This window comes from Pectinophora gossypiella, chromosome 11 (assembly GCF_024362695.1).
Source record: "Pectinophora gossypiella chromosome 11, ilPecGoss1.1, whole genome shotgun sequence".
Lineage (NCBI taxonomy): Eukaryota > Metazoa > Arthropoda > Insecta > Lepidoptera > Gelechiidae > Pectinophora > Pectinophora gossypiella.
Genome location: NC_065414.1, coordinates 2,259,221 through 2,285,844, shown reverse-complemented (window position 1 = coordinate 2,285,844; position 26,624 = coordinate 2,259,221). Strand labels below are relative to the sequence as shown.

Below are 26,624 nucleotides of genomic sequence, written 5' to 3'. Positions count from 1 at the left end.
TTAGGACATTAAAAAATCCGGTTGTCATTAGATAATTCGAATATACCTACATAGTTAATTTATGTAGAAATAATAATTATACTGGTCTAATGACATTGGCGTTATCCTAAAAAGGGTTTATTAAAGGTACTATTAAAGTTACTTACAAAATGTGATGAATGAATCCACTCTCTTTAAACGTTTATTGATTAAACGTTTAACAAATTGTCGGACGCAAATCGTTTCATTCCCTCCTACCAGGGCCACATAAACTGCAACATCTTATTCGGACACAAAAGGAAGGCGCCATCTATCGATATAAAATGGAATTTATACAAAACTGACATCTAGTATTGAATAGCTGAACTAATGTGAAAATTTGTAGTCTTAAAGGTCCAAATAATAGAGACCTATGCTAACCAAACAAATATTTACGGAAAAGAGGTCTTTACAATTTGGACATATTAGTTAAACGCGAAATGGTTTGCAATAGGATCCAATTTCATCAGACGTAACCAAACGTCAACTCTACTAGGAATGCATGAATTGCAGCAGTTCTTATAAATATTCCACGAGTTGACTACTACAGATTGCGCCATCTACTGGGAAGGGAGAGACGGGATCTTGCTGGCTTTGATTCAACGAGATTATTATTATTATTAATGTTGGTTGAAAATAACTAAAATACTTCACTGCAAGAAACGGTATAAATAATTTCGTTCAAAAATTCCCTTAAAATTCCGTTAAAAACGTAGCATAGCGATACGTACCTACCTAAAGACAACCAACACACCTCGAGTGTTCACCGACGTTTCGTCAATCGAAACATATCGTACATTCTACCAGGAGCACAGAAAACCATAGGAAATCATTTTGTTCGCGCGCGTATTCTATATGAATAAAAAGTAATAATGCTTTTGAAAATGTTTATTAAGTGACTATGGTTACGTTGTTTGTAGGTATAATTTGCATTATAAAGTAATTCATAAACCAGATTTTATTCACATGCATTTTTTTTAAATATTGGTTTACTTGTACAAGTTACTATCTACTATACTGTCATTACTATGTAAGTAATACCAAAGCTATAGATTTGATATATTAACATGTTACTGTCACATTAAATGTGGATTATATTGTAGATAAAGGTTGTTATAATCTACGCTTCAAGACACATTTTTTGATATAATTTACTAAAGGTCTGATCACATAATAAAAATAACAATTACATTTTATTCAAAGTAAGTAAAATTAATTATAATCTTAGAGTAAAAAGTGTATTTAGTAACAATTACATTAGGTATATACTTAATAAATTGAACTGAGATTTATAAAAAATCAGGGGTAAAAAAGATTGTTATTAAAACTAAAATAGTATAAAGTGCAACTCCAAACTAAATAATAATAAATTCACTAAAAATTATTTTCAAACCCGAAACATTATATTCCAAAACCAAAATTGGACATGTCATTATTCCTGTGGTGTATTCTGAAGAGTTCGTTTTCAACTTCATTCAAAATGCTGGAATCGATATTGGCATCGATGAGTTTCTCCTTGTTATGCGTCTCTGGTGATTCCGCGACATTGTTGTCACCAGTTACCGTATCTTGGTCGTCACTATCGATATTATCGAAGTAGTCGAACACTTCTTGATAATTGTAGCTGTAGTTGTAATTTCTAGGACCATTCTTCATGTGATCCGGCATTTCATGCGTACCGTGAAGGACTAGACTGGTGTGGCCTAATATCCCTTTGTTTTTAGCTCCCGTCTGAAAAGCAGTAAATAGATTTAAAATAATACGTCAAGACCCTAGATTATGGCATAGTAACATACCTAAATGATAACAAATTAGTCATACTTTGAAATATAATACGTTTAAATTCAAAGAGCATCGTTTGATATAATTTGAACTATAAGAAGCCAACTGTAAATTTTCCAAAATACTATTATATTTGTTTACCTTATCCTGAATAACCACTGTCCACACTCCATTGGGGTTCTCTCCCCACGTGGCTACTGACGTCAGAGGCCAATTGACGAATCCAGCGGTGGAGGAATCCACAGGACGTGGACTGAGCACTTGGATTCTGGTACCTGTTGGTAAGGTAAACAATCAAATACTGAACAGAAATTGTTTAAAAAGAATAAATTATATAATATAAAAATTGCTGCGAAAATCAGTCAAACAAAGACATCATGACATGAGAGCGGTCTTTCCATTCCATAAACATTTAATTCAAACGATTTTTTTAATTAAATAGTATATCGATAAAACTTCTTTCGAAAATACCAAAAACATTCAAACGTCGACAGACAGTAGTGACGATTCTTGGGACTCCCAGACGTAACAGTTCAACTAAAGTACTAGGCGTTCATAAATGCCAGATAGTCTCACCTTGTGGCGATATCAAATACAACTCTAGAGCTCCGCGGCGCGTGTATTGGATGTTTACTATCAGTTCCACGTGTTCTATGTAGTTCACTATGCAATTTTCTACTTTAATGATTATCGCAATAGGTTCCTTTGAGCTAAAACGGGCTTCTTCTTCACTCAGACTGAAAGAAAAATAAATCGATATACAACTGAGAGCCAAATTTTTTTTATTTATTTTTTTACCTACTCTGGAAATAATAATGACAGTACATTTATAGTCAATGAAGGAGTCTGTTCCCTAATAATACACCAACATTATTTTGTACACCTAGCTAACCATCATTCATACATCTTTTATATTATTTACTTAGCTTATTTTGATAAGCATTACTAAATTATTTATTACATTAATACAAATATTGCTTAATAGATTTTTTTGTCTTAATCTTTTTTTTTACGAAGTTACTCTCGAGTAGTGATGTAACGAATATTCGCATTTCGCATTCGCATTCGCGAATATTCGCAATTTTTTGCATATTCGCATTCGCATTCGCATTCGCAAAATGTTTTGCGAATATGTACTTCTTAGAAAAAAACTATTTTTAAAATAAAATAATGTAGGCTAAAAAAATCAAAATCGATTCGTTCGGAAAACTCGGTTTTATGCATTGCTTTCAAATGATTTCTCATAGCAGTTGTAGTTCTTCCTTTCCTTGAATATTCATTCTGCCACCAAACCATACAAATGGCGCCAAATTTGAACACAATCTGAATATTCGCATCCGCATTCGCATTCGCGAATGTCGATATCAGATATTCGCATTCGCATTCGCATTCGCGAATGTTCAAAAACACACATTCGTTACATCACTACTCTCGAGTCTCGTCGTAGATGGCGATACTACTAATGTGTCGACATAAGTGTCCATGACTGGGGCAAGACCGTAGAGGGAATCGGTCGAAGTTTACCGAACATGATAACTAGGAAATCATATATATGAGGAGCATAATATTCAAAGCTCCCACTTGTTTACACGCGCGCGCCTCGCGAGCTCATTTCGCATGATTCGTCAGAAAGCGATCGACCAAAATACCAGGGCGGCATACTTACGGCGAAGCTCCGACGCTGCAAATATGCTTTTCAGGGACTGTAGTCCAGTTGAGCGCTGTTAACACGAGAGCACCAGCGTTTAGCAGTCCAAATCCAAAACGGACATCGAAACGTAAACCAACGCTAAAACATACACAGGGAATATATTATCATAGAAATACAGGTCAATCGATTAAGTTTGTGTACAAAATTATGTTTCGGACTCAATTTGTTGAAATATTAACCCGTTTATTTGCCAGCCTGGATTTGCAGAGAGTGGTGCATATTCGGAAGTCCAAACAACCAAATGTTGAACGTCTCGCCATGTTAAATTCGGACTGGAAATAAAACAATTCGTAAGTAGAAAAACATAAAGGATTAACAAACCTAAATAAATACAATTAAATCAATGCGGCTAAAATTCTTCTCTCGAACAATTTTGTATAAAACGTCACAATTTACAATAAACAGGCATAAAAAATAAATAAATCAAAATAATTGCGCGCGTGACGAGTGTAACTGAATAGAATAGTCCCACGAGGCATTGAGACAAACAGACCGTGCCGATCGAAATACTAGGGCATCAGAAATGAATGCAAGTGCACTAACTTCGCTTGTAGAGCGAGAGCTATGATCCCGGCTGCTAGTGGTGCAGCCGCCGACGTACCGGAATGCTTGAGTGTGCATGAATCACCCGTGTCAGTAGTCGCCTACAACAGAAAATTATATTCGTCTCTTTCCATCGCTAATTATCAACAAAGGTAAAACAAGAATAGACATTACATTATAGTGACTGCTTACAATTTTCTGATCTTTGTAGGCACCAGAAGAGTAGGCAACGGCTAACGTAGATGAACACGTTTCTCCATACCAAGGAAACAGGCCCTGCTGAGAAGCACTACCTATCGATATTGTGTAGATGCTAGATGAGTACCTGTTTACGACGAAATGAAGCAATTTAGTAGAATAGGTCTATAAGTCTATAAGTAATTATATATTCATTAAAATACGATCTATTGAAACGTTTTGAAAAAAAATTAACGTTTGAGTGGGGCAAATAAACATTTTGAAAATAAAGTTTAATCTCACCCATCACAGTTGCAATTGTCATGATTTCCGCCACCATTCCCGTTGGCCCATACGTATATCGCGCCTTTGCCGCCGCGACCCTGACCAATCAGAAAACTATTATAAGTATAGTAACTAATATCTTCAACCTTAATTGTAGATAATCTGCCATAGTAGACGGCGATATGGCTCACCACGTATCACGTGCGTGCGACTAAAGCGCAATACACACCCAGCCCGCCGACCCGCCAGCTTTATCAGCAACTTTTTGTCGGCGGCCTTATTGGCGTGGCGGTTTCAGTTTCACTCATTGCAAGTCAGAAAATGTAAGTGGCAGGCAACTAATGCCTGCGGACATGTCACCAACATGCCGGCGAACGCATGTTGCCGGGTTGTGCCGGCGGGTTGTGCCGACGGGCTATGTCGGTGGGCTCTGTCGGCGGGTCGGCGGGTTGTGTGTAAGTATTGTGTAGAAAAAGAAACATGTTGGCGACATGTCTGCAATTTATACCCGGCGACATTTACATTTTCCGACTTGCTATTGCAATGAATAAAGCCGCCGCGCCAGGTTCTGTGTGTATTATACTTTAGTTTAACAATAAGCTCGGTAATGCGTGGGTACTTAAGTAGTTCATAGTACAAAGGGTCACTCACCTCAGTTACGCATCGCTTGAACGCTTCTGTCGCGAGGCGCCCCGGTCCTTCCACCGTGCGTCCGTTGTCATAAGGGCCCCATGACGCGCTGTAGATATCCACCTTATCGCACGCGTAAGCTGATAGAATGAAATAATTATACCTAACCTATATGAGGTCATATTACATATAGGGTTTGGACCATAAGCCCACCGCGCTGGTCCAGTGCGTGTTGGTGGGTCGCCAGAGCCTCTTTCGTTGAATAGCAGGATGTACCGCGTGCAGGCGAGGTTGGCTTGGGCTCCGAAAGGTGTCGTTTGGAGCCCCTTACATCCCGGAGGAGAACCGATGGCCGATGGGGCGGAAAGGTTCTGGAGTGGCGACCACGTGTCGGACGACGGTCAGTGGGTAGGCCCGCTACAAGGTGGACCGACGATCTGGTGAAGGTCGCGGGAAGCCGCTGGATGCGGGCAGCGCAGGACCGATCGTCGTGGAGATCCTTGGGGGAGGCCTATGCCCAGCAGTGGGCGTCATACGGCTGATGATGAACCTATATGAATCAACGTGGATTGCGTGGAAGTAGAAACATGGAAGAATAAACAATATTAGACTTATAATTACTTTTACAATAGTTAGTAGTTACCTACACTTATTAGACCGAAGTAGATAGCTTAGTAAACCATGCAATTTATGTTATAGCGTAAAAATAGATTCTTGATTAAGAATACTTAATATTATATTCTTTTAAATTATATCGTTCATTTTCTCCATGCCTGCTTATCACACCAAGTCATAAAACGCCTGAATAAGCTAAATATGGTGCACGTGTAATTTCTTCATGACTATGTTCTCCTGGTAGAAGGTAGCAAAACAAGTCGAGGAAAGCGCGCCGCGCCGGTGCGACAACAGCCCGTGCACGACGATAATAGTCCATGTTCGCTTTATAACTACTGCTGTAAGTGTTTTAAACTAGGAATAAATTAGCCCTCAAATTGTAATCTAGAAGAACAACCTATTTGGCTATTTTCTAAAAGCCAGTAGATACTTTATTTCAATTCAACAATAATCTGAAAAATAGAAACATTTTATAAAACCGCTATTCTATGTGACTAAGGGATAAGGGAAAATAGCCTTATTTATATTATTAGCTTTATAGCCATTTTGATAGATTCCTATTTTAATAGTAGATAGATGATTTTGGTTTACTGTTATGATTTGTTACAAAAATATAAGCAATTCTTTTTTTTAGGTAGGTAAGTAAGTGCTAACCAACAACACAGATTAGAGGTAAACACTGAAGGATTTCTTCTCCTTGTCACCTTGGCACTATGCTGTTACGTCATTTTTTGCCCATATTACCAGGACCTCATGAGATTTGAGTAGCAGTGTGCTACATAAGTGCTAGACTGAAGTAGAAATATACTGTTGGCCTGCTTCAGTTCCGTTTAGTTACTAGTCAAATGTGTAGTTGAATATTTCTTATCAAATATTGGATTGGAATGAAATACATATTGGCCGTGTTAAATCTTGATAAATAAATAGATATGTAAATATTGTGTTATGATTTGCATTACATTAACACGTATTTCCAATATTAGGAAGTATTGAATGTATCCTAGAGATTCTAGCGGTGACACCATCTGTCAACTCAGTGCCCAACCAACTATCGCCAAGCCAACACAACTTCCCTGTCGCGCAAATGCGTCCATCCATGGCACTGAGAAGACGTCACAGTTCACCCACATTACTAAGGCGACATAAACTCAAGCAGCTTTCAAATGACCTGGTTTCATACAACGAGGTCGCCGGCTTTTGATACATTACTGAAAATATAGATGGCACTAGGATGAATAACAATTCTAAGTGGACATATTGCAGAAAACGACTTTGTGCCTCTCATCTTTAGATTTATTTAATGTCTTCAGGTATATGTCTCGCGAACGCCATCTAGATTTTGGATCCCGGAACAAAAAATAAAAAAAATACTCTGCTTCAAATACGAAATTTGGGCTCAACATGGAGACAAAATCACCAGGCGAACATGAATGTGAAAGAGCCCGATTACCTATCGCTTCTCCTTCAATCCGGTCAGTGATTCGGCCGTCCAGCATACGAATCCCGCCCACTTTGGCCCCCCAAGCCACGCCCACTCCACATTTTCTATTGTTAGCAGTCATTGCTATCTGGAAATAATAGTTTAAATGTCAACCTTATTACAACCGTCTACAGCTGTTTTTGAAATATAAAATATGTTATGCTACATACTTCCCCGGCACAACGTGTTCCATGTGAATTTCGCATCGGTTGCTCATATCTCGGCGTAGGGTCCGAATCACGGTCATTGCAGTCCCAACTAATTTCTGGATCCTAAAGATAAAAACGATAAAAATATTAGTCACAAATAAATTAAAAAATAAACAAAAATTGTTTTAAATTAAATGTGTGAATATGGGGTACTAGATGGCGCTGCCAAAACAAACGAATCACCCCGCCCCGAAGCCCTACGAACGGTGCAAGCTGACATGCCGCGCGTCATATCGGCCGCGAACTTACCAGGGCGACAGAAACCAGCCAGAGGTATTCCGAAACATACTCGTCATTCCAAGGAGTTCGATGTTAATGGACTTCGTTCTGTTTGTGAATTGGTCTACTACAACATTGTCCATCAGAGAACTTAGAGTTATCTACAATCGAAACCTTCATTATTGTTAGTAGACATGTGGAACTTTAAAAAGAACTTGTGCGTAACCATTATTTAGTTTTAATAAAGCTAAACTAAACAATTCGGTAGGTGTAAATCGGGACAAATTGGCTGTTATTGTTACTAAATTATTGAGAATTAATAAGAAATCTTGCAATTTTTTCTTGGAATGTAATTTACTTAATTGTAATTAATAATTATCGTCAACGTTAGACCCTTCAATCGTGAAGATTGCGATCTATTCAGTTGTAAAATTCCAATCGGTAAAAATAGAAGTCGGATTAGTGAGGGCCGACCGGTATTCGACGTCAGCTAACGGATCAGCTGTGCGATTTGCACCAGGGTCTTAGAAACTGAAACTGGTTGGAGGAGTCTAGTTTGAGAACTATACAATAAAAAAGTGGATTTCGGAACAGAATTACGTAGGTATTAGATTGCTACAAAATGACAAAATTTGTACGATGAGCGATTGCTTAATAATATTTATATCTCCGTTGAGTATCGAAATATTCAAAGTGTCAGTCAGTAGGTAGGTCTATTCTCTAAATTGAAACCATATTCTGTGAAAAACTACAAAAGGGATTTATTTCTCACAATGAATCCTTAAACTCTGGTTTCCTCAAAGACTAATAAAGTAATAAACATACAGCAACACCCATCCTGCCGAGTTGGTAATAAAAGAAACCTAAAATGAAAAAAAAGGCGTAATTTTTAGATGCGTCTTTTTACTACGGAAAATTCCAACCATGCACTCCGAAAATACCAAGGCGTTATAACGATCAGGTAGTGAAAACAAACTTATATATTCAGTTGAAAGCGTCGCTAGTAACTTTTAATGTTCGACCAAAATGTACTATTAAGATTAGTTCCCAAATCAGCCGTCGGTAGAAATAAACTTGTAAAAACGTGGTTGGCGGGAAAGAGGCCACGTGTTTGCAATTCCGTTCGTTCCACAAAACGGTATTGTGTTCTTTACATTCTCTTGTACACTTGTCTTGTATGATGAATTGAAGATTCTTTGTTTTTCAAACCATAATCTTATTTGATTTATAAAGTCTGACTCGATTGGGGTTTGAATTCATTTTCTCTTGTGAGTTTTCATAAAGACGGCACGAGTGTTGTGCTATGCAATCAAAATCCTTTAAATTAGATATTATTTGAATAATTGATAGAGACTTGCCATAGATAAATAATAAATATATAAGGCAAAATATAACATAATATAAGCTGTACAGAACGTCTCGTAAATAATGGATACAAGGAGATCATCGGAAATCAGCCCAGAAGTCAAAGTGCTGCAGCTGTAGTGGAAAATTGCTCACCTAATTAGCTAATTACTTCAAACTGTAATACCCTAACAATAATATATAATATAACCTTATTGCATATTCATAAAACTAATCGACTGAATATAGAAATTCTTCAGGGTTGCCAAGGTCTTTTTATTTTGCCCATTTTTTCTACCATCATTTTTTAATAATGCTCTTGCTGTATAAGCTACAAATAACTGATGTAATTTTTTTCATCAGTTATTTGTGAATTATTCTAGAATTATATTGATTAACGTAATGTACCAGAACCCAAGTGATTTATGGAACGTTTATTTTTTCCGTCTAGTCGCAATTACCCCACGTAGCTCGAACGATTCTTACTAGGTATTCCTCGAAGGTACTAAGGCTACATAAGATCTCACTAGTCGATTTTAAAACTACAATACGATATTATTATTTGTTGTCGATACGATGCGCGATGTTAAAATGTTACGTAGTATCCGCGTAATAGGTAGCGTTTTAAATAGTACTCTATTGTTTGTGTATTAATCAATAAATATTTCTTATTTAATAAAAAACAGTTTTACATATTTGAAAAAAAAAAATTGTTACTGCTGCTACTTATCAACCACAGATAACTTTATCTAAAGAGACGACACACAGTGGCGTCAAAACAAACAAACAACAGTATTTGCCTCAATATGTGGCACTCTCGCTCGACTTTTACTAGGTGTACCTCAAAAGTACCAGGGCAGCATAAACTCACGTAGTTCTCCCGCAAGTCGGTGTGGTTGTGCTCGATGCCGTCGTCGAGTATAGAGAGACGGACGCCGTGGCCATTGTAGCCCATCGCGTACACAGGCAACACGTTGAGGTCTAGACGGGGTAGATTGGCCATTGTTCGGGTGTCTTGCTGCAAAAAAATATATATTAAAAAACAATTTGGTGATTAAATTAAGAGCCACGCTCTTGTCGGTAAGGCATTCTCTACTTTTGTCTATCAAAGGCCAATTCCTTGACCGCGTTATAAGACCCGACGTTCGCCTTCTCTTTAATTTGTTCCATGTAAGCTCTTCTTGGCCTTTCCCTTCCTCTCTTTCCTTCTATCTTCCCTTCTATGATGTTTTTAATAAATTCGTCGTGTATAAAGGAAACAATTTCTATTTCATCATGATTATAGTAGCTCTTCATATTATTACATTAATACACTACGGAGATAAAATGCTCTCTTTATTTTATTTTATACGAAAATCCCTACTTTGTTATGTTACTTAAGAAAATAAAACTAAGTACCTACCTAATTCCTTTTTTTTATTTAAACATAAAATAAAATTCCACTATTCTGCCTGTACTGTGTGTGTGTGATACTGTGATACACTGACCTGCGTTCCCTAGTATAAAATACTAGGTTACCATAACTGCTAAGAAAATCATTGGTAGGAATAAAAATAGCACAAGGATAGCCCTCAGCTCCGTCATATGCGGCGAATCATATAGCCATCACCGCTCCCCATTTGTCTAGCCAAGTAGTTAATGCTATCGGAGACAAACCTACAATAAGTCATTAAAAAATAGGTAAGTAAATACTACTTTCAAGGCCAGAGCGAACAGGCACCTTCTGGGCGAGCTCGCTCCATCTTATGCCTCGTCAATGCCTTCGGGTAAGTCTGGGGTCAAGAGCAAACCCATCAAAGGTAAAAAAACTCACCAAATACCACTCATGGCTCCACAGCTCGTCATTGAACAATGGTTTATTATTTCCCTTTATATCTCTTTTTTCTCTTCCGTCTGTAGCATTATTAATATTATCAAATACTTCGACTCTCTTCATTCGCTTGATTGTTGCGTCCGGGTCGGGCACTGTATAACGTTTCTCTCGAGATTTTGTGAATAGTTGTTCGGCCCATTTTACCTATAAAAGTGAACATAAACTATGCATTATAATAAGAATTGTACAAACTATGTTAGCATATCATAAAAACTTAAACAGCCTGTATAAATGTGGGATATAGAAATAAAACGGGATATTTTAAATATCTTTACTCCTTATATTTTAATTACTTTTAACAAAACAAAAAAAACTTCTTCCCTTATCCTCTAACCCGCCCGACATCCCACCATAGCCTCGCCTTTCTTACTTTTTAAAATTGCCTTACGTCCCATTCATTAACCATCCTCCATTCATACCATAAACAATCAAATTCCCATTCATTATCCTTCCATAGTATTCTCATTTTCCTACATACATATGTCCCACTGCTGGACACAAGCCTCTTAATTCGCCTCTGTTTACCTAGATTAGCATCTCCATTGCATTATCCCGGTTTCTTCGCATATCTAACCTGAAGATTCGACACGTCCTTAAAGATTAAAGATTTTTACACAACCAGACCACATAGATATATCCGAAAATACATTTTCTCGGGTACGTGGGTTTCCTCAGGACATTTTCCTTCACCGCTGAGCAACTAATGATAATTATGGTAATAATTTAAGATCTGAACATGAATTCGGAACCAAATTGGAACATTGGTTTAGCCCGTTCTGGATGTGAACTTGTGATCTCGCAGTGAGAGTCAAGCGTTCTACCAACTGGGCTACCACGGCCACTTTATACCTTGATTAACGGAAAGTAGTTATAAATGAAATAAATATACTTTATTGCACTTAACAACTAGTTACATCACAAACAAGAAATGGACGTTTACAAGGGTGGACTTATCTCTAAGAGAGATCTCTTCCAGCCAACCCAGAGGTAGTATGAGAGTAACTGCGGAAGAATAAAAAGAGGTGCAATATATTAAATACATTATAATAATTATAATAATCGTTAGGGCAAACTTCAACTTTCATACAGTCAGTCGCTCCGTAGATGGTGATATCGATTTAGGTAACTAGGTATCCTATCCTATCAAAGTTAACATTATATTCATATCAGTGTAGTTTTTAGTTTTTATAAGGTATATAAAATCTTATTCTTAACTTTTTGTTGCTTGATTGAACGTTAAGCACAAAAAATAATTGTAATTAGGTACATGATTTATTTATTTAGTTCATTATCTGTCATCTTCACGAGTATGTAGTACCTACCACAACAATATGAGTAAGATAATCCAATTTGCGTTTCGGAGGTACGTGACCTAACCTGTATTGGGCTGGTCTTCCCTTCGCGGGTTGGAAGGTCAGACAGGCAGTCACTTCTGTAAAAAACCGGACGTGGCAAATCTTCAGGCTAGGTAAGGACCCTGTGAAACCTACTGTTTCCCTTTGTTTATGTTTCTAAATGTAAGTAAGTTAGTAATATTAAGTATTACATAACAAATATCTTAATGTTTAACAAAGTAACTCCCAGCTGAACAGCACAAAGAAATTATATTTACATCTACATTACACAGAAGAAGCAAGATAAACATAAGCCAAGCTGACACGTTGCGAACGTTTCTAAACGTAAATGAGGCCAAATGAGGGTACAGGCAATAAAGCGGGCCGGCAATAAAAAAGCCCCGCGTCCCTAAAACGGGTGAACAGACCACGTGTACCGAGGCTGTCGAGTACCAGGATAACAGAAACGAATGCAAGTCGTCGCAGCGCACCCCTATGCAACTGAACTCACCCTCCTATCGTTGGTCAGCGCCTCTGTGTGCGAGCTAGGCGCACGCCTCTGTTTGCTGTGTTCGTAGCGAATGAACGAGTATGTGTTCGGGAAACCGATCACCTGTAAACAAACAAACGATGACACAACACGTGTTCTTAATTTGAATGAAACTTTTTTTTTAAATATTAATAATTGTGCATGAAAGGCAACGTTTGAAAATAGAACGTAAATATGTTTTTTATTTTTTAGTACATTTCTGAGCTTAAAGATTTAATATCTATGTAATTTGAATACCTAGCAGTTCACGTGTTTGAAATTCAATTGCACTATTACTATGGCTTTCCTTCTTTATGGTTATTGTTCTGTAAGTATGCTGCGATGTACTTACTATGTTTGTGTTAAATGAGAGGGTGCATGCATGTGTTGTGTTGTGTGTGATGTCGTCGAGACTGAAGTAAAGTAAGTACGGGTTATTTATAGAGGGTGTGTGTACTAAATCCGAAACTAAACAAATGCTTCATAGTAATGTCGGCGAGAATTGGTATTAGTTCGATAATTGAAAAATTATTATACGCTAACTATGTACTTACTTATCTAAAAATGTTTTAGAAACATATTGTTGAAAAAATACTCAAGTTACATTTGATTGTTATTTATTTGAATCGCTTGATAAATTATCAAATTGGGAATTCAATTGACAAACAATCTTTACTACTAAACCTAGTTTTTGTATATTTATAACACCTAAAATATTAAAATAACTAAACCACCATTAGAACCGTGTTTCGCCTTTCATACCACTTGCATTTCAATCGTTCTTAGCCTTCTAAAGTAAACCGAAGTTTTGTAACGCAATTTTCTCTTGCAACATTTGAATTAAGAATGCTACCCTCTGCCAAATCAGTGCACCCCCACTGTATTGTTCGATGTGCTCTTCCACACTGCTTTATCCCTGGTATTTTACTTCTGAAACAATGGGATGTAGGCGGCGCCCTAGGCTCCTTTGGGCGGCTTAGATAATATTATCTTTGACGTCGCAATCACACCCCCATCCCTCCGAGAACGCAACGCTTTAGGGTCTTTGGGGATTAAGTTTGTGGGTTTCGACAGATCGTGGTCCAACTGCTAGTGACATTAAAAATATATAAATAAAAACTACAATAGTAACATCATAAAAAGGTTGTTGGTTGGTTTACTAAAGGTTGCCTGGAAGAAATGGCTTCCTTAGCAACCAACCCACTTGCAATAAATTTATAGACATATTTAATTGAATATAAAATACTTTGGATCCATTAACCAGCTCGGTGAATGTCGTTCTATGGCGGGATCTTCCGCACATACTGGCCTCTTCTTTTTTTTAAATTTCGAATTTCTCAATACAATTTACAATTCCTTTTATTCTGCTCTGACTCATTACATCCTCGAACTTGATAAGAGTAACGTCTATATTGCTTAACTGTGCCTGTGTCCACTATATTTAAGGGATCTACCTACGTGTCCATTGCATCTTGCATCAAGAAACATAACATAAACAGCCTATATACGTCCTACTGCTGGGCACAGGCCTCCCCTCAATCAACCGGAGGGGGTATGGGCATACTTCCACCACGCTGCTCCAATGCGGGTTGGTGAAGGTGTTTTTACGGCTAATAGCCGGGACCAACGGCTTAACGTGCTCTCCGAAGCACGGAATCATCTTACTTTTTCGAACAATCAGGTGATTCAAGCCTGAAAAGTCCTTACCAAACAATGGACAGTCTCACAAAGTGATTTCGACAATGTCCCCATCGGGAATCGCTCTAACCACTACACCACGGAGGCATCAAGAAAATATCTTTATATTGTATTCTATATATTATCCTTCAACTGTGACTTTAAGTTCCTGTTTGTGAAGTGCCAATTAATGTACTGTTTACTGTTCGACTCCTGACTTAATACTTTTACTACCTACTCCTGTCGTACTATTCTGCCGGCACGGGCCAGCAGCTCCGGGCCTCCCACTCGTCGTGCCGCAGTTTGGACCAAGGCCTACCAACACAAGTAAAAATGTTTTGGTAAATACGATTATGACGTTTACACCCAAAAGTACTCGTATGTACTTACCTACGTAATAATTAATATAGATTTTTATATTCAGGTGTTAGTGACATCGTAACGAATACTGAGAGGATGATTCAGACCATGATTCTGAATTGATATCAATTTTCCTTGTTCCGAATCCTATTCCTTTGATAATTTATCCATCTATTAAAATAACTGTTTGTGTTCATTCAATTAGCATATTGTATGTGTAGTAGAGTAACAATAACAATGACAATGCCGTAAGCGTGGCCAATTATTGGTCAGCAAAAATTTAGTTTCGATCTCAATCGACTCGCAAAGAAGAAGTACCTAACAATAACGTATATTAATATCTATAGATGAGTTCAGCTGTAAATCTTCCTAAAAGTGTATGAAGTAATATTATGTTGACTTCATTTATTAAAAAAAATGAATAATGTAGATGTACACATAAATATTACGAACAGTGTTTTTATGTACCAATAATTTAACATATCACGTATTTACCGAAGAGGTAACGTTGCGAAATGATCTAGCAAATAGCTATATTGTCAAGGGGCGAGAAACTTTCCTTACAAGTTTTTTTAAAGTATTTTTTTAATAACCACAAAGTCTAACGCTCGTGTAACGCCACGTTCGTTTCCGTCACACTCATAAAGAATGAATGAGACAATACGACACTCGATGCTCATGTCATGTCACATGAAAATGGATGCCGTCATGTGATGTCGCGAACACACGTTTTTACCAGGGCGACATAATCAGCAAGGCGGTGTTCACATATGCTCCGCGGTGGGCGGGCCGCGGCTCATTCATACGAGCAGCGTATGTGTTTACAAATAGCCCTTACTACTTCTACTTGTCTAGTTATTTACTTCGCAACACAACACCTCTTCGGTTTCATCTATGTAAAGGTAAATTTTCCAAGAGTTTTCCTAGATCCAACAGTAAAGTGCGGATGTTTAGACTTTACGAAAATGATAAAAAATACTTGTTTCAGTTACTCCAAGCTACACACAACGATTCTTAGTGTAAGTTACCTACATATTTCTTTATCACCTACTACTACAACTATGGCCGTTATCTAGCATACAAATGCAGTCAGTCTTTTCACGTCACACACGTGCTTACGGTTACTGGCGACTTTAGACCACACAGACGTCAAAGTGCGTCACACACAGGTCGAGGGGTGTCGCGGGATAGCGTAAGTGTGCGACGCATGTCATATCCGTGGAGCCATGTGAGTTTCCGCAGTCACATATGTACCAGGCGATCAGAAGTAGCGGGGAGGTCGTCGCCACATATGCCACGCGCGCGCGTGTGTGTACGGGGTAAGGGGTTGGTAGTATGGGGTGGGATGGGATACCGTTGTGCATTAGAAATACACATCTGGGGCGCATGGCGTGAGCGCCAATGTGCAAAGAAGTTCAAAAACAAAAACGTTGATAAATATTTATTGTGAAAAATGTTTGTAGTTGTTTGGTTGATATTAACAATATTGATTAATGACTGTTACGTACGCATGAAGGTTACATACGATCGTGAACTGGCATCAAACGGCAAATGTGAGATAAGATAAGCCTCGATTATGTTACAAATTGATGTAAGTATTAAGTAATTTGATGCCAAAATATTTCAAATGTAGGTATATTTTATTCAAAAATGAACTACCTAACCTACATATTTTCTAAATAGCAATGAGATGCTTGCCATAAACAGACAGATAATTGATTCAGCACTAAATACCTAACAAATCAAATACCTATCAATCCTAACGGTATTTAAATATTAGTTCTAGTAGATCTCCGCTAGATGTAGCTGTACAAAATTAAAACGCGGTATCGAATAATTCCCAGCGAACAATATAATATCGCCGTTTAACTCCATTCGGTACTCTGGTTTCCCTTCAAAACGCATAAATCTTTCGCCTTTTACTAAAGATTTCCGTGGAGGGGAACACTCAAATGAGTCTTAAGACTATTTTTTGACGCTCTGCTCACGCGGAGCTTATAATACCTGAAACATTCTTCAGTTCGTGTACAATATTCACATGCGGGTACTTGTTAGCGTAAATATATGTCAAACAAATGCCATTGTAATACTGCTGTTCCTAATAGTGATCGTTCACTAGTAAAATTAGCATACTTTATGTTGTACTTATGTTATTTACTAGGAAATCAATAACGGAAACTATTCATTCTGCTTATCTTTTCCTGCCAAAGCAAACATTAATATAAATAAATTATTCAAAAGAATTATGCGTGAGTTTCAATTACTCAATGTTAAAATTATTCATTGTAAAACCATTAGCGACACGCTACAAATGAAAATAAACTAACGCGGGAAAGTAGTCGACTGTTCGTGTAAGTTTCAGAAATAGATCGGCACTGAACGCGCTGAAACACATTTCCTATCGAGCTATGCTCGCCTGGTACTACCGACGCTCATTACGGCTCACGCCGCCTGAAAAATACTTTCAGGAAAACAAACCTCATTAGCACTAGCGGCCATTTTGAATTGCATGCACAGTAAATTGTAAAACGAATTCGATAATGCTGAAACAGTACAAATAAGATAATTACAAAACCAAATAAGTAATTGTGTTTTTTTTCGTTATTTTTTAATTGATTAATCTGACTTAGAGTAATAACGATTGAAATATAAATTCGTATAATTTTATAAAAAGTGAAACCTATTGGCATGAGATTTACGTAAGAGTAGGTAGGTACATACGAAGTGTATTTTATTTTATATACTTACATAATATTGTTACTTATTAGTATTTTGATTGTTTTTATCAGCTCAAATTGATGAAAGTAAAAAAAAATATATACTTAATGAATAAGTAGCTCAATGTATTTTTAAAGAAGATCTTTCTTACACATGTCACGTATTGTAGGACGTAAAATAGCTGTTGTTGTAAAATAGTTGTTGTTGTGTTGTTGTTGTTGCGAATAGTTGTTGTTGTTGTGTTGTGTTGTAGCTGTTGTGTTGTTGTTGTGATACTAGGTAAATATAACAGCAATTTTTGTCCTGATAATTTTATTTCCAAGCAAGCGTTGTTCCCGATCTGTCTGTACGAGTTACTCACTCGGACGCAAATCAAGTTAGCGTTAAAAATAAAAATTGCACGGCTTTTTTATTTAGAAAACACCAGCGTGGGTGCGCTTACGTCTCCACTGTCCTTATTCATTAGAGGCTGGATCGCCATCTAATTTACTAGATTGCACATTAGTAGAAATATAAATGTGTAGGAGGATTCATTAAAAAAATATATTCAGTCCTTCGCATTATGTTATGACGTTAAACTCACTTGTAAGCGTAGTGGTCAAAATTGATAGTTTAATGTTAAAGTATAAACATAGAGAGAACCACCTTTTTTCTATTAACAAAGGAAAATTGTGTAAGAAATTTTCTTGGAATCTCCTGCCGAAACTTTTATAGCAACAAGTGTTTACTGCAAATAATGAAATGAAAACATATGTAGGCGTCCTTTTTGTGTCTCGATAACAAAAATAAGGTTTTCAAATACTTTGGATTGTTAGAAGCTTCTGTACTAAAATTCGACTGTCTCCCTCCCTCCCAACATGAAGAACTATCGAGAAGTGATCTGTCATAAAAATAAAGAATAAAGATTAATTATAAGGCAATTAATTATAAAGCAAATTATTTGTAAAAAATTTAAACCACCCTCTCTGGGATACAGTCCTAAAGCTATATTGTAAATCATATCTAATCTAGCCTACAAGATACCACTGCTGGGCAAAGGTCTTCCCTTCCTCTACCCATGTTTCGCGGTCCTGTGCGTAACTGACCCTAAGGCCTGTTGTCTTAAACGTTGTACCGGATGAGAGCCTTCAGCGCTCCCCATTTGTCCGGCCAAATAGTTAATGCCATCTGCGGCAAATCTACAATAAGTCAAAAAAAAATCCTGTGCGTACTCCGGCAAGCGTCCAAGTCGTCACGCCATCTCTTTCGATGTCTACCACGTACCTATACCCGTCAGGAGGCACCCGATGCGTGATAATCCGCGCCCACCACCGCTCAGGACAAACATGTCCGCCCCAATCCCACTTAAGTCTTCCACTTTAGGTTTTACACCCCACATCAGCGATTCCAGTTTTTAAACGTAGTGTTGTATTTCGGACTCGATGAATAACCAACCTTATCTATATATTTGTTATTTTACCTTTTTTCTCTAGTCTATTATGTTCCCCTGCTGAGCAAATGCCTCTCTTCTCCTCTCCTGACAGTTCCTTATCCAGGTAGATGTTCTGCCAATTGCCTTCAGAGACATCCAAGTCGTGTTCCCATCTTCTTTTGGGCTCGCCTCAAATGTAAATTAAATTGCTCTTATAATCTTCGTCTGATAGAGCGAAGTGAAAGAGAAGTACGAAGAAGGCAGACCCCACCATCAGATGGGAATAATAAATGCCAAGGAGAGAGAGAGAGAGAGTCTTCACCGAAAATAGCGACGTTCTGCTTACAATATAGAATGACGTCATAGAGGCTTCTCGAAGCTCTAAGTATAGAACTACGTGCTGATTGGGAAAACAAATGGAGACAAACGATCGCAACTAATTCCTGTACATTTGTCACCATTATCGGACCAGCCTTGGCGAAGGACACCCACAAAACTGTTTTGAATCACGTTACATGAAGCAACTTACTGTGAACTTTAAGTTCTTCCACATTTTTCAATGTACATTTCATCATCATCATTAATTTGAGAACCACGCTCTTGTCGGTGTAGCATTCTCCATGCTGCGTTTTAGGGTAAAAATGGGCAGTGGTTTCCCTCTTGCCTTCCACCCCGCAGTACTCTGTCTGACGCGAGTACACGAGTAGTCAACAAGGGCTAATGTACTGGGTGTGTAATGGAGTAATGTACATTTATTCTACATAAAAATGAATCTTACATCTAGTACTTTCTAAATAATATCTATTTATATTTTTGTAGTTTAAGCGCAGCAAGTAAATGTATAAGAAAAAAATGTTTCCCAAGTTGAAAACATATGAAGAACGTAATAACATAAGCAATAATTATTGTCATTGAATAGGTAAAGTTTATTCATAGCAATAAAATCATCATCTACCTAGTGTTATACCGTTTTTAACCTGAAGATATGACAGGCACGGTTTTTTACAGAAGCGACTGCCTGTTTAACCTTCCAACCCGCGAAGGGAAAACCAACCCATTACAGGTGAGATCACATACCTCCGAAAATGCACATCTCGCGAATGTAGGTTTCCTCACGATGTTATTCATAGCAATAAAATACTACGCGGAATAGGTCGTATTTCTAATTCTTCTTCTATAACATCTTTCCTGTAAATTAGTCTGATTTACGCTAAAAATACGTTATATACATAACATAAAATAGCATCACGCCTATATCCCGATTTTATTTTATATTTTTTGACGTGACTTATTGTAGGTTTGCCGCAGATGGCATTAACTACTTGGTCGCACAAATGGGGAGCGCTGAAGGCTCTCACCCGGTACAACGTTTAAGACAACAGGCCTGAGGGTGCCCAATTGGGCGCGAACCTCGGCTCAGGGCGTCGTCTGAGAGGAAAAATATTTGAAGAATTAATCAACCCTAGTGGGTCGATAGCGATAAGCGCTGTTTGAGGGAGCCTATATCCCGAAGGGAAAGGCAGAGGTGTATAGCATAATATACTTCCACGCTAATGATTCAATTAATAATCACGGGGTTTTCATTTCATGCAATGAGCAGCGTGGTAGATGCTTCGTGGGTGTATCCGATAAATGAAGGGACATCCGTGGCCAGCAGTGGACGGAGGTATGTATAAAGGCTCTACCACACTGGACAAACACGGTGATGGAAAAATACCGTTTAAACTGAAATGTCATTAAAATAGGCTTAAGGCCACCCAAAGGAGGAAATTGAAAAGGACAACGTCTTTACAAGCAGTGGGTAGGACTAAAGATATTGCAATTCCCTTGGTATAAAAAGAAATTTAAACTTAAGTATGTAATTCCGGGAAAATAATTCGGGCTACTCGAGGCCGCTTCTGTTGTCGTAAATTTTGCAACATTAGAGAGCCATCAGCTCTCCCCATTAGTCCGGACAAGTAGTTAACACCGTCAGAGGGAAATCTAAGATGGATATAATGAAACATAGTGACAGCCCGCTTACCGCCCATTAACGGTTGATAAAAATTCTAGGAAGGGAACTAGTTTTCATACTTTAAGTAAATATTATTATGTATTCATTCAAGTTGTATTTGTGGGAGACACGGCTTCCGTGCCTCACTTCGCAGGGTCCACAGAATACCAGCGTCGTGCCTCGCGCCGCGGCTTATGCTGTGTGAGGCCCTTTTATAAAGGACACCACCACCATCGTTGACCAGTCCATACACTCAATTATTTGTATTTGTTGACCAGTCAATTATTTGTATTTCTCATGTAAATTGTTTTTATTATGTGTTTTGATTGTAAGTTATGTGTTACTCCGTGTTTTACTTATATTATATATTTGTTATTTGTTTTATATTTGTTACTGTGGTGTCCCTTTATAATAAACGTTTCTTTCTTTCTTTCTAACTACTATTCTTCTGTCGGTTTCGACCTGAAAAAAATAGCAGCTTAACGCACTTTGTGTTCTATATTAGCTCCCAGTGCAGCACAGAACAAGAATAAATATTAATATTACGTGTAGAAGGGACACTACCCGCCCCGCACTGACACGAGCTTCGAGCAAGCTTGGTTTACCTCATCCGGGCACGGGCCACTTTAGGCTATTTGTAAGCCGTTAGAGACTAAAAGAGCGCGCACTAACTGTCTGTCTCGCTTTCACGTACGGGATAACGCGGCATACGGAGAGAACGAAGGAATAATTTGTACGCGTATGTATGTCTATCTATATACATAGTGTTGGCGACATCGTAACGAAAACTTGACAAACGAAAACAATGATTCTAAGTTGATGTCAAGCAGAATTTTCCGTTGCAAAAGTATGGAACTGAAATTAATTTAAAAAAAACACTAAAATTTTCATGAATTTTGCGAGAGAAAATTCCACTTGATATTAACTTAGAATTATGATCTGAATCAAACCTAGCTTTCGTTACGATGTCACTAACACTCTATTATCAGCTGGAAGAAATATCTTTGTTTAAAGGTAAGCTTACTTGTACTATATGTTTTCTTTGTATGTTTCTTGTGTCTGTTTTATTGTGTACAAATAAATAAATAAGTACACGAAATCTTTAAAGCAGTGTCCGGGTTGTTATGGAAGCATGAATCAGCGTTGACGTGCCCGGTAGTAGGACGTATACGTATAGACAGTTTACATTATGTACGATAATACAAGTACTTTATGAAATTGATTATCCACAGAGCTTATGAAGTCCTGTTGCGTTATCAGACTGATAACAGATAAGTTCGTCAATATACTGTTATCAATACGGCACTTGAACATATCTCAAGCGTCATCACTTTGATTTCCCTTTTGGATTTATTGCATGTGGGATTGATATTTACTTTAATGCAGAGTTTCCCAAACTGTGGGTCGCAACCCACTGGTGGGTCGCGAGCAAATATGGAGTGAGCCCAGCGGGCTTAGCACCGTAAGCGCGCGACTCTTTCTCGCCGCGACAGAGATCATCTGTCTCTTTCTTTGTAGAACTGTGAGAGAGTGACGGGTGACGTATGTCGAGGCGAGAAATAGTCGCGCGCTTACGGTGCTAAGCCCGCTGGCTGTAGAACGACACGCCAACCGACCGAGCCAAGCGGCCAGTAACAAAGTTTGTTCGTTATTTGAAAAGTCCTTCGTTCATATTTGTAACGGTTTTTCCTACAGTTCCCCAGACTGTAAACTTAGATGAGTTGTAGCCTAGATAGCCTTTGGGAACCACTGTTTTATTGTATTGTGTTTACGTTAGATTATTGTTGATCTATTTCGCGTAAATTAGAGAAAGTCTTTGCAATTAATTTTAAAATTCTGTCGTCTAAAATTAGACGGATTTCAAGATACTTTTGGAAATAATAAGTATGTGGACATTTCATATCAATACAAAACACCTCGTTTTACACAGACTAGTGCCTGTGTAACACTGTCACGTTGACGTTATCGTACACGCGCATCTCTGTGTGTGACGTCTGACGACCATGTACGATTTAAGGCTGAAGTAAGACCGAGGGGGTGAGGTAAACCTAGCTCAACCGCTGGTGGGGAGCGGAGAGTTGCCATTTTATACATGGCTGGTTGGTTGGTGGTAGTGGTAGTGCTTTTTGGGGTTTTATTTATTGTCACTTTTCCGAAGCCTGTAGTTCGAATACGAGTGGCATTTCATAAAAGTATATAATGACAATGTTTTAGAAAATTTTATGAGTCTTCATTCATTGCCATAACTTTTTTCTCTAGGAAGCACTGTCAAAAAAATTCAAAAAATACAGGGTGTTAGTGACATCGTAACGAAAACTTTGAGGGATGATTCAGGCCATGATTCTGAGTTGATATCAAGTGGAATTTTCCGTCGCAAAAGTATGGAATGGAAAATAATTTAAGAAAACAAAAAAATTTCCATGTATTTTCCGACAGGAAATTCCACTTAATATCAACTCAGAATCATGGTCTGAATCAACCCCCTCAGTATTCGTTACGGTGTAACTAACACCCATACCTACTTGTATGGCTACCTGTAGGTATACTGGTGCGGGGTGTAAGAGACATCGTAACGAATACTGAGGGGGCTGATTTAGCTCATTATTCTGAGTTAATATCAAGTGGAATTTTTGATCGCAAAATTATAGAATTGAAAATAATTAAAAAAATCATTAAAAAAATCATGAATTTTGCGACGGAAAATTCCACTTGATTTTAACTCAGAATCATGGTCTGAATCATCCCCCTCAGTATTCGTTAGGATGTCACTAACACCCAGTATTTATTTTTCAAAATTGGCTTACAAAGTTAGCGCTTTTTGAACGTCAAACATAATTAAATTACATATTATGTAACTAGCTGTAAAAACTACTACCACATCGGAATCTGTAACGCTGAGGGAAAGACGTGGCCAGAAAACCTCCCAGCACAGGGCCCTAGTCCTACTGTTTCATGTTTTCCTTTCTTTTCTTTTAATCCAGTTTGTATTACATAATTTATAGACTTACCTAAATACAATGGTATTCCAATTACAGTCGGTGGAAGGAAAGTGAAAAATAAAGAGTTTATGTGACTTTATCACAGAAACAGTGTTTTATGAGCTCCCTGACAGAAGCAGGCCTGTCCACATACGCAGCACCCGATCACGAGTTGACGCGAAAGCCAGCCATCGCTCTGTTTTTGAGATATTAGCGTAAAATCCAAAAATGGGACATTTTCCCCCTCCCCACTCCGGCTCGCCCCCTAATCGTGGGGACTTTTAGTATGTTAATTCCCTAAACACCCTGAATACATTCCTGAAAAAAAAACCTTAGGATCCCTCTAACGCACTCTACAACCCCTTTATTGGCTGAACTATTCCCGTCTTTAACGATCGATCAAATACCGGCTTTTCAGATTAGTAAAAAAACAAAATAAAAAAAGTAATAAAAAAGCCAATACACAAATATACAAATATAAAATAAAACCAATTACTTAAGTACTTCAAAAGAAGGATTATCGTACTTTCTATTCTGAATCCATAATTTTAAATGGAATAGAAAAAGATTGGTAACAGAATAATGCGTAAAGCTTTTTATAATTAATTTTTAAGGCAACGACGACAAGACATGCCGCCTGTTTAATTAAAAAATAATTCCCGTCTTTAAACAATGTGAAAACTTCGACTTATTTTTTAATTTCTTTGCTGTAGCGTCAGTCAGTGAGTAAAGGAAAATCGTAGAATACATTCAGTCTGCTTATCGGTGGAGTCTGAAGAAGTCCTCGATAAAAGGATGAACCATCTACATGGTCGTAAGGGCCAAAATTCTTTAATAATCCAAATCCCATTGTTTCAGTATGCTGTCGGCCTCTGTGGTCCAGTAATTGAGCGTTGGGCTCACGATCCGGAGGTCCCAGACACCCCACCCGCTTTGTGAGACCCTGATTTGGTTAGGACAGGCTGATCAGATCATCCGTTTGTCCGAAAGTAAGATGGTCCATGCTTTGGAAGGCAAGCTAAGACGTTGGTCCCGGTTACTACTGTGATTTAGTATGTAGACGTTCCACGAGCCATGTCAGGGGCCTTTACCGGCTCAATAATAACCCTGACACCAGGGTTGATGAGGTTGGTGATTCACTTCACAACCCACGCGATAAAAGAAGAAAGAGTATTGTGTCTGGAAATCTAGGCCGCAGGAAGGGGGAAAGTAAATTTAGATCAGCATTGTTAGTGCGAGCGGAGAGTGCCGTAGTGTCCCACCAATCCACAGTGGAGCAGCGTAGTGGAGTATGCTCCATACTCCCTCCGGTGGGTTGAGGTGAGGCATATGCTCAGCAGTGGGATGTATACAGGCTGTTTATGTTATGTTATATGCCTTTATATTAATCTGTTGTGAATGTTATCACATTTCATTTTATAGTGTAAATCATCATTATAGCAGATTAGACTTAACTCGGGTTACCCCCAAAAAGATCACGGGCATGATAATTTACGTACTCTTTTATCAAAGGCAAAGAACTTAGAAGGCCACCTAGTCATGAATATTGTGACCAGAATTTCAGGACTGTAAACCGTCCAACGATGAGTTTTACATTACCATATTTTTATTTTATGAATTTTGGATTCAAACACTTTAATTTGCTTACGCAATTAAAACTAAATATTTTTGAAAAACTTTAACATAACTTAGCACCGCGGCTGTTTCCCCGAAGGGGTAGACAGAGGTGCAACACAAATTCAAAGAAGAATGTAATTATTATTGTAACATGTGCGTGCATACATACATGAATAGTTTATACGCCCGACTGCTAGGCACAGGCCTCTCCTCAATCAACCGGAGGGTATGGAGTATTTTCCACCACGCTGCTCCACTGTGGGCTGATGGTGGCTTTTATAACATGTATTAAATAGATTACCAGGGTATCATAAACTTACCGGCCCTCCATAAACATATCCCAGTTCGACGGCGATCAGCTGAGCCACCTCTTCCCCGCCGTCCACCTGCACGGTCCACTCATTCTCGAAGCTTTTTGCATACTCCATACCGTTATGCACTCCATGATAACTCTGGCCGCCTGGTACCTCATAATCGGGATACCAACATAATACAACAGTTACACTTGAAATTGTTAGTTGGAATATAAATTGTAGAAACAACATTAGGATTCTTTTCTAATCTGTGTTCGAAGAGAAAGTTTTTTTTTGTTTATATTATTGTGAAGTTTTGAGCTAAGCCAGGATAAGCACGGCTACGGCGGTGTCCACACAAATACTAACGGTCGCACGAAAAACAACGCAGGAAACTCTGATTTTCCACTTGTATACCCGAGTGTCGGCGTGACGTGCCTGGGTCGCGCGCGTTTTTAACAATACGTACAATTTTCAATTTTTGTACCTATATACAATTATAAAAAAAATATATAGTAAGAGTAAATTTTACTCTACATTTTATACATAAGAGTGAAATTTCAATTATTTAGAAACAAACTCGTCCCGTAATGGAACGGGAAGAAAATAAACTATCAGAAAACGACTCAAAACACCTTAATTTTGGAACTTATTCCTACGTAGATAACCGTGATAGTTACAATATAGTGCCGATAACTGCAGGTTTACATTCTGAAGGTTTATACCCTATACGTAATATCACATTCGACATGTTACTACTCGAGTATAGTTCATAGGATACATTATAAAGTTATAAGGCTCTGCGTTGGGACAAATTAAGCCTTCTAA

At 38.0% G+C, this 26,624-nt stretch overlaps 1 protein-coding gene and 1 non-coding gene across 3 annotated transcripts; one reads left to right on the top strand and one right to left on the bottom strand.

Annotated features, from left to right (window-relative positions):
• Positions 1-922: 922 nt before the first annotated feature.
• LOC126370665 (neuroendocrine convertase 1-like) lies at positions 923-26,127 on the bottom strand. Of its 2 annotated transcripts, XM_050015640.1 has the most exons (15): positions 25,824-26,127; positions 12,732-12,833; positions 10,827-11,030; positions 9,885-10,031; positions 7,412-7,513; positions 7,212-7,329; positions 5,168-5,286; positions 4,535-4,614; positions 4,247-4,379; positions 4,055-4,155; positions 3,691-3,783; positions 3,467-3,589; positions 2,377-2,537; positions 1,942-2,075; positions 923-1,749 (listed from the first exon to the last, which is right to left on the bottom strand). In XM_050015640.1, the coding sequence occupies exons 1-15, from the start codon at positions 26,046-26,048 to the stop codon at positions 1,420-1,422; spliced, it is 2,172 nt and encodes a 723-aa protein (XP_049871597.1). In that variant the 5' UTR covers positions 26,049-26,127; the 3' UTR covers positions 923-1,419. The 2 variants fall into 2 exon arrangements, with proteins under 2 accessions (XP_049871597.1, XP_049871598.1); XM_050015641.1 differs by lacking the exon at positions 12,732-12,833 and having other exon boundaries at positions 4,229-4,379.
• LOC126371050 (U5 spliceosomal RNA) lies at positions 16,665-16,782 on the top strand. Its single transcript, XR_007566944.1, has one exon. It is a non-coding gene; the product is annotated as a U5 spliceosomal RNA (small nuclear RNA).
• Positions 26,128-26,624: the final 497 nt, after the last annotated feature.